This window comes from Myotis brandtii, unplaced genomic scaffold (assembly GCF_000412655.1).
Source record: "Myotis brandtii unplaced genomic scaffold, ASM41265v1 scaffold187, whole genome shotgun sequence".
Lineage (NCBI taxonomy): Eukaryota > Metazoa > Chordata > Mammalia > Chiroptera > Vespertilionidae > Myotis > Myotis brandtii.
Genome location: NW_005356944.1, coordinates 1,068,358 through 1,077,420, shown reverse-complemented (window position 1 = coordinate 1,077,420; position 9,063 = coordinate 1,068,358). Strand labels below are relative to the sequence as shown.

Below are 9,063 nucleotides of genomic sequence, written 5' to 3'. Positions count from 1 at the left end.
CCTCGGAGGCTGGGCACATGTCCGGGCAGGTGCCCACAGGCAGCTCGCAGCCGGACATGGTGGGCTGGGGAGAGAGGATGGGCGCTCAGCATCCCGAGGACGGCGGCGGCCCCTCGCCCCATCCTGCAGGAAGTGGGGGGCACGCCGAGCCCGACGGAGGATCGGAGAAGACTGGGCGGGGTGTAAACGTCCCCGCCGGCGTCGGCAACCGCCCTCCTCTCACCGAGTCAGTTGCTTCCCACAAAGCTTGGAGCGGGCCTCCCGAGATGCACTGCGCTGTAGTTCAGCGCCGCACGCTCAGGACCGCAAATGCCCCCATAATGCGCCGCGCACAGCCCGGGCCACTCCCATGATGCACCGGCTTGTAGTTCCCTCCCACAACCAATCGCTTTGCAGCGGGGCGGGCAGGAGCAGAGCCAAGCCTCCCCAGGATCCTGCGCACGTCAGGGTCCTCGTTTGGCTGTGGAGACCCACTTCTGCAAAACGGATAACCCCGCTTCGGGTTCCTCTCCATCATCCATCCCCGTCGACCAATAACCTGGCCCCGTCAGCCTTACTGTCATGCTCCCCTGTTTCCCTGGAGACTATTCTCCCCATTTTGTAGATCCAGGGTCAGCAAATTTTCTGCAAAGGGCCAGAGAGTAAATGTTTTGGGACTTCCGGTGGCAACTACATACCTCTGCTACCAGTCAATCCTTCTGGGGTAGTGAGAAAGCAGCCATGGACAATACTAAATGGATGAACCTGGTTGTAGTCCAATAAAATTGTATTTTTAGATACTTAAGCTTCATTTTCACCTGTCACAGAACATTATTCTTTTGATTTTTTTCAACTATTTAAAAAATGTAAAAACCATTCTAGCTCACAGGCTTTACAAATAAAAAGGTGGTGGGCCAGATATGGCTGCAAGCCGCAGTTTGCAGACCCCAGTTCTAGAAGGATAAACAGAAAGTTTAGAGCTACTGCCCACACATCAACATAGGCAGGATCAAAAGTGTGAGTCCCTGATTCCATGCTGGCGGGTGTGGTCAGGGAACTGAGAAGTCATTATTTTTCTCATTCTTGGTCCAGTTACATACAGAAATGGTCTCTCGAGTTACAAGACCAGGAGATAGGGCAAGTTCCAGGGAGAGGAGAGGGGGGTGGCTGGCAGTGCTGGAGTCCTGGGGAAGGGTCCGCTCCCTCTCAGGGTGGGACTTTGGACAGGTGCCGGTGCAGGATTTCCTCTGCCCGCTTTAGGTACTCGGCTGCCTTCTTCTTCACTCCTTCCCGCCGGGCAGGCGATGGGTCACCTGTGGAGAGAGAATGGCTCAACTGAGCTACTGGGTTCAGAACCCCTGTCTAGACCCTTATAGTTCACAAAGCATGTGTCTTTCCCCTTCCCTGGGGATCAGATCTATCTTCCCATTTTATAAACAAGAAAACTGAAGTCACAAGAGGGAGAGAAACTGCCCAAGGCTTTACAGCTGGTCGGTAAGGAGCAATTCTCATCCTTGACTTGCTTGTTCTTCACTTTCCCTTCCCTTCACTGCACCATCTGGGACCCCAGGCCTGACCCTCCTCTCTCCAGTCCTACTCACCGGGAACTCCCTGAAGCAGGATGTGCACGCCGTCCCGGTAGCCCTGCAGAGCTGCAGCGTAGGCGCCTGCCTTCTCATCCCGCAGGGCCTGGGTGATGAGCTCGGTGGCTTGGCTCACATAGGCAGGGGTGGGCCCTCCTTCCTTGTCCTCTTCCTCCTCCTGTCCTCCAGGCTCCCAGGCTTCCTGGTCCAGCCTCCCAGACTCTGCCTCCATTGCTGTCAGCTCACCTATGTGGGTAGGACTGGGGCCTGCTCCTTCTGCAATCAGATATGGAGGACTCAGACTACACTGGCCGTCCCTTTCCCAGGGCCTGCTGCCCATCCCCAGACCTCTCTTCCCATTAGGGGACCAACCTGGCCCAGGTGGGGAGAAGCAGTGCCTGAGCAACTCCGAAGCCACTGTGCATAGAAAGGTAGCCATGATCTATTTGACTGGTGGAGTTCATATGCTTTTGTAAAAACAGCCTACCTTCCTAATTCTTTCTTTAAAGTACACATTAACTTTTTTTTGCAAGCTCTGGGCCACTAGTCTTACGTTCCTCCTGGCTATAGTTGATCTATCAATCCAAGAATTCCCTCAATAAAGTTTAATTGAAGGATGCTAGGCCAACTACGCCAGGCCAAGGGTAGAAATACTCCAAGCCTTGGAAACTTAGGGCTTTATTTAAAAAAAAACACATATTTTTATTGATTTCAGAGAGAAAGGGAGAGGGAGAGAGAGACAGAAACATCAATGATGAGAGAAAAATCATTATCACATGCCTCCTTCATGCTCCCTACTGGGGATCAAGCCCACAATCTGGGCATGTGCCCTGACCAGGAATTGAACCTTGACCTCCTGGTTCACAGGTCGATGCTCAACTGCTGAGCCATGCTGGTCGGGCTTAGGGCTCTTGTTGAGGCCCCACATGCGAAGACACTGGGTAGTAGGTATCCTCACATTACAGAGATAACGCTCATATATCCCCCAGGACTGGCAAAGAGGTGGGTGAACATCCCCTTTGTAGCCGATACAAAAGAACACTAGAGATCTGGTGAATCTGTGATGAAAAGGCCTTTGAAGGCAAGGTGCAGGAGCAAGAAGCACCATGGCACACCGCTGGCCCAGAGAGGGAAGTGTGGGTATCTCTCCAACCCCATCCAAGTGACCCCATGAGCAGCCCAGGGCTTTATTTCAGAGAGAAAGGGAGAGGGAGAGAGAGACAGAAACATCAATGATGAGAGAAAAATCATTATCAGATGCCTCCTTCATGCTTCCTGCAGGAAGGGAAGATGCCATCTCACTTCCCAGCTGTGCCTGCAGCCCTCCCTGAGTCGCTAATGGAGAGAAGGCAGAAGAGTTCTTGGGGTGCCCTAATATTTGAGTTCGGGAGTTTGGTGTGAGATGAAGAGAGACAGTGCCACTCTTGTCTGGAGCTTCCGATGCTCAGAGGCCCACAAAAGTAGGGCGAGAAGATGAGGCAGCATCTGAGCAAAGTTTAGTTGCTGGCTTTGGGGGTCAGGGTTTGTGAGTTCTCCCACAGGCTGAGGGGGTGTCTCACGGGAGCCACCTTGGAGAACTCTTAATAGGGCTCCTGTCTAGGTGTCTGGCCACCGGGCAGCCCAGACTGGGGCAAGGCAGAGTATTTGGACACCTGCCCCTCAGAGCCGGCACATCAGTCCCAGTGACACCACTCCTGCCTTGTCCCCCCAATTCCTTCCTCCTCCCCAACCCTGGAGGGGCCGGAGCAGGAAGGGGAGGGAGCAAATTAGAGGAACAAAAGAACCCTCATACCCTTGGCCACCAAGGGCCTGGTCACCAGAACCAGGGGCCAGGCCACCAGTCAGGACTGAGCAGGGTCGAGGGGGTGAGGGTGAAAATCGGATGAGAGACCGAGGTCCCGGTTTGGACCACACCTGAGGGTGAGAGAGCTCAAATGTCTGAAACTGATCCAAAAACTAAGGATCTGCCAGGAGGTCACCAAAGGAAGAATAAGAGAAGCCAATAAAATGGGCTTAAAGGCTGTTGAGGAATCCAAATGAAACGGATTCATGATGATCCCTAGGTGAGACCAGCCCCTTCAACACAGAGAATTCATGATGATCCCTAGGTGAGACCAGCCCCTTCAACACAGCAGCTGCAGGAGCAGCATAAACGCAGGGAATTTACCATGGAGAGATCCGGGGTCGCAGAGTCCAGGACTGTTGGGTCCCCCGATCTCAGTGCCAGGAGCTCAGGACCTGGACCTCCATGGGGGCCCTTCCATCTTGGTGCCCCCACAGGCCAACAGCTTCTCCAGGGCCTTCCCCTGCTGCTCCGTGAGCCCAGGTCTCACCCGCCTTGACCAATAGGCCTCTCCTGACTTCAGGGTCTCCAGCCAGACCCTGAGCCAGCCCGAAGCAGGGTGGCCCCTGCTCCTTCCAGAGCTTCTGCAGGGAGAAGATCCCCCCTGGGAAGTGGCTTATTTCATTCCTCCATGGCTGCTCACTGCACAAGGGCATCCAGCTTGCCACGCCCTGGCACAGGGCGATGGGGCCTGCTTCTAATTCTCCTGGAGGCTGCCATTTGCCCACAGAGGGCAGGTGCAGACTTACACGGGCACCACAGCCTACCTGGTGGCACTGCCTGCCTCCCTTCCTCTGAGCACCTTCTGCCCAGCCCTCCCTCTGATTGTCCCAGCTGTTACCTTCCTTGGAGAAGGGGTCGAAGAGGGCAAGCTCGGCCTCAGTGAGGGGGCCTTGGGCAGGGGAACTAGACGCCTCCTCGGTGCTCCCACAGTTAAAGAGAAGATCCAGGGCCTCCTGGGCTGGGCTGGATGGCAGGGGGTCCGCTGAGGAGTAGATCATGGGGGACATTTATGTCTGCCCTTATGCCTTCACAGCTTTCAAAATGGAGCTATTTCACTGAATCCTAGCAGCAACCATGAGTGTAGACAAGCCCATTCTTAGGGTTTGTGCCCATTTTACAGATTAAGAAACTACAGCCTAGGTGCCCTGTGCAGAGCTCCCGGCGGGTTAGTGGTAAAAGAGCTGGAACACACCCCAGGCTTTTCACTAAGATCCCTGAGGAGGGAGTGGGCCCCCGCCCCACTCTGGACCCACCAGCCTTGGCTCCCTCCCCCACCCCTAAGTACCTGGCACCTCCAACTCCTCAAGGCCCCTCTTCTCTGTGGGGAGTGGCTGGGGTAACCAGGACTCATCAGGTGGTGGTTGGAGCTCCTCAGGAGGCGGTGTGGGGATCAGAGGGGGTGGCAGGATGTGCAGGTCCCTGGACACCTGGGAGGGCCGTGTCACCTCCCCACCCTGCAGGAGAGAGACCAGCCGGGAGGAGTCACAGGGTGCAGCCCACAGGGTGCAGCCCGGTGAGCAGGAAGGGTTCCCAGGTGCTGGGGAGGGGTCGAGCAGGTCCACATACCCGGAAGAACTCCTTCAGTTGGGGGCTGTTGTTGAGCGCGGGGATATGCACAGTGAAGCGAAGCAAGTCCTCAGCCCCTTTTCGCCGCTCCTCAATCACAGAGGCTTCGAACCTGCCTGCAGCCCCCGAGAGAAGGAGCAGGAAGAGAAGCAGTGACTCACAGGGCCTGTGGCCCCCAGGCCACTTCCAGTTCTGCCTGAGGATCTGAACAGCCCATCTGAGCTCCCCATTCTCCCAGCAATCTTCCCCGACTCCTCCAGGGTGGGGGGGCACTTGAAAGAAGGGACCGATCCCCCTGTTCATCCATTTACCAGGTGCGTACTGAACACCTACTATGTGCTAGGTTCATAAGGTGAGTGAGAGAGAAGCAAGCTCTCTGCTCTCATAGATATCACATCCTAGACAGGGGGAGGCAAGCAACCAACAAGAAGCCAAATAATTTCAGATGGCTTTGATGTAATGAGGAGCAAAGCAAGCTCAGAGAGGGGAAGAGACTTGCCCAAGGTCACACAGCAAGTAGCCCCCTTTTAAAAAAAATATATTTTATTGATTTTTTACAGAGAGGAAGGGAGAGGGATAGAGAGTTAGAAACATCAATGAGAGAGAAACATCAATCAGCTGCCTCCTGCACATCTCCTACTGGGGATGTGCCCACAACCAAGGTACATGCCCTTGACCGGAATCGAACCTGGGACCCTTCAGTCCGCAGGCCGACGCTCTACCCACTGAGCCAAACCGGTTAGGGCAAGTAGCCCCCTTTTATTACAGTTTTTGCTGCTCTGTTCTAGGTAGCTGTCTAACTCTAGCCTAGATACTATGCTGCCCTGCTGCTCTCCCCACTGCCTAGCACAGCCTGCCAGCAGAACCTTGCTGCAGAAAACATCTCATGTGATTCTAGAGAACCAAGTGCAGATCAGCCCCGTCCAACAGAAATAAAATATGTAACTTACTATATTTTACAATTTTCTAGTAGCCACATTTAAAAAAAGTAAAAAGAGCCCTAGCCAGTTTGGCTCAGTGGATAGAGCGTCCGCCTGTGGAATGAGGGGTCCCAGATTCTATTCCGGGCAGGGGCACATGCCCAGGTTGTGGGCTCAATCCCCAGTACAGGGTGTGCAGGAGGCAGTCGATTAATAACTCTCTCTCATCATTGATGTTTCTATCTCTCTCTCCCTCTCCCTTCCGCTCTGAAATCAATAAAAAAAAATATTTTTAAAAAATTAAAAAGAAACAGATTAATTGTAATATTTTCTATTCAACTCAGTATATTCAAATCATCCTCATCTGAACATATAGTCAATACATAAATTGTTGTGATAGTTTACATTCCTGCCTGTGTATGTGACCCAAACAGCCCATCATATCTCTAGCGCTGCCCAGACACGTGTGGCTCATGGCTACTGTTTTCGGACAGGGCAGGTCTACTGGAAACCCGGGTTTGTGGGTAGGAATTCTGGTTCTGTCACTTACAGGCCCGGCCCCTTCACGTCCCTGAGCCTCAGTTGCCTCATCTTGAAAAGGGTGCTAATGAGGACAGGAATGTTAAAGCGTCTGATACAATCAGGGCGAGGCTCCATCTGTCACAGGCCAGCTCCCAGGGCCCTCCCAGCCCCTGGAATGTCTCCGCAGGGAGTGCCAGCCCTGTCTCTCCAGCCCCCGCCAGCAGAGGCCCCCTGTGCCCAACTCTTCGACCATCTTTGGCCTGAATGCCTAGAGCCACTCACCAAACACCTGGGCCCGCGGGAAGGCAGGGAACTCCTCCAGGCGGCGGAAGAGGTTGCGGTGGGTGTAGGCCAGGTCTCCGTGCAGCTTGCGGAAGTCGCTGTACCGCTTCCAGACCACCACCTAAGAGGAACAGGGACCTGACTGGCCCAGCAACGTGGGAAGAGGCCTTCCCCACCCCCAGCCCCGCCTGGCCCAGGGTCAAGGGGGCTGGTCTCCGCACAGAGTTACCAGCTGCTGCTCCTTTGCTGTTTGCAGATCTGGAATGGGGGAATGGGCCCCCTTCCTCCCAGGAGCCTCACCTCTTTGACATCCTCTGGGTCTCTCTTGGAGGTGAACTGAGGAAGAAAGGCAAGAACCAGGTGAGACCAGAGACTGGCATCTGCCATCCCATCACCCTGTGAAATCCTAGGGTGCCCCGGGTACCCCCCAGCTCCCCTCCGAGGGGCAGTCAGTGGCCACTGGCCACTGGTATCCAGGTGACCTGGCTTTCAGGCTTTGCGTGTAACCTGGGGCAGTTTTCTATCATGCACCTCGGTTTCTTCATCTGTCAAATGAGAGGATCCCTAAAGGCCGCTCCAGGCTCCTGCATCCTCAGCCTGACTTTTATGTCAGTTCCTTCAAAGGGCCAAGTCCCTGCAGCTTCTCTAAAAAGTGGGGTTCTGTCCCAGGAGCCACTCCTTCCTAAAGGAGGGAGCCTCTGTGGATGGACACTCCTGGACCAAGACAAACCATCACTGGGTTGTGACCCCTGGTCGAGCAGACAGGCCTGAGGTAGTAAGAAGACTCCAATTCACTGTTTCGTTCGTAATAATTTGAAAATAACATCCTACAGCTTGGAGTACTTGACAGTTTTCAAAGTAGAAGAAGCTTGTTTTAAAAACCATTGAGGAATATGTACCTAACAAAGGACTCATATCCGGAATACAAAGAACTACAAAAAGATAAGACAAACAACCCAACTTCAAAAATCAGGCAGAATGGGCAGAATACTTGAATGGACACATCCCTCAGAAAAAGACATATGAGTGGCCCATAAGATTATGTTGTGATGTTGTTGTCTTTTGTTAATCCTTACCCAAGGATATTTTCCCCATTGATTTTTAGAGAGAGTGGAAGGGAGGGAGGGTGGAGACAGAGAGAGAGAGGGAGAGAAACATTGATGTGAGAGAGACATATCAATTGGTTGCCTTCCGCATGTGGCCTGACTGGGGCCTGGGACCGACCTGCAATCCAGGTACATACAGGGAATCAAACCTGAGACCCGTTGGTGCGTGGGCTGACACTCTACCACTGAGCCACACTGGCCAGGGTGCCAATAAGATTATGAAAATACACTCAACATCATTTCTCATCAGAGAAATGCAAATTAATACTCCAGTGAGATATTCCACATCCACCAAGAATGGCTAAAATTAAAGATGCTGATGATATCAAGTGCTGGCAAGAATGGGAGTATAAAATGGAACAATCACTTTATTATTTTTTTAAATTTACATTTATTGATTTTAGAGAAAGGGGGGAGAAACATCAATTTGTTGTTCCATTTATTTATGTATTCAATGGTTGCTCCTTTCTAAAAAAACTAATGTGTTTTTTTTAATTGATTTCCGAAGAAGGGAGAGGGAGAGAGACATCCATGATGAGAATCATGGATGGGCTGCCTCCTGCACGCCCCCTACTGGGGATCAAGCCCACCGCCCGGGCATGTGCCCTGACTAGGAATCGAACCCTGACCTCCTGGTTCATGGGTCGAGGCTCAATCACTGAGCCACACCAGCCGGGTGAACTCTATGAATTTTTAAAGTCATAGACAAGTTTTTTTTTTTTTAATAATATTTTTAAAATAAACTCTTTAGAGGGCTTTTATGTAAATATCCAACAAACCAAAAAACAAAACTTACTTTGAGAGATTGGAGAACTAACTAATATTTGGGTGGAGCCAGAGCGTTCATATTAATTTAAAGAAATTCACAGCCTGATGCCCAGACACCACACTTGGGGCGTGGGCACCCCAACGCTCAGGTCCAGGAACTGCAGTCCACGCCCCTTTAAGAGGACAGCGGCCTCCCATGGCTCCGCCCCCTGACGGCGGCAGAGGCCCCAGAAGACTCGCACCTCCACCTCCGCTTTAAGGGGACACCTATTTCTGTCCGCCAAAAAGGAGCCTGCAGCCGCGACCTGCCTTAAGGTCCAGCACGGCCCCTCTCTCGTTGAGAGGGTCAGGTGCCCCTGGCCCCGCCTCACCTGCGCGGTCACTTTATACTCCGTGTAGCCCTTGGGGTGCGTCCGGGGGTCGGAGACGGTGTAATGCCGCAGGAAGTCGTCCTTCGCTCGGCGGGACATGGCAGCCCAGCCGGGGCGAGC

At 53.1% G+C, this 9,063-nt stretch overlaps 1 protein-coding gene across 1 annotated transcript; it reads right to left on the bottom strand.

Annotated features, from left to right (window-relative positions):
- Positions 1–735: 735 nt before the first annotated feature.
- On the bottom strand, positions 736–9,057 carry SNX15 (sorting nexin 15). The gene is made up of 8 exons (XM_005864214.2): positions 8,944–9,057; positions 6,999–7,034; positions 6,699–6,819; positions 4,975–5,090; positions 4,694–4,862; positions 4,247–4,390; positions 1,581–1,838; positions 736–1,292 (listed from the first exon to the last, which is right to left on the bottom strand). The coding sequence occupies exons 1-8, from the start codon at positions 9,040–9,042 to the stop codon at positions 1,186–1,188; spliced, it is 1,050 nt and encodes a 349-aa protein (XP_005864276.1). The 5' UTR covers positions 9,043–9,057; the 3' UTR covers positions 736–1,185.
- Between the last annotated feature and the right edge of the window lie 6 nt (positions 9,058–9,063).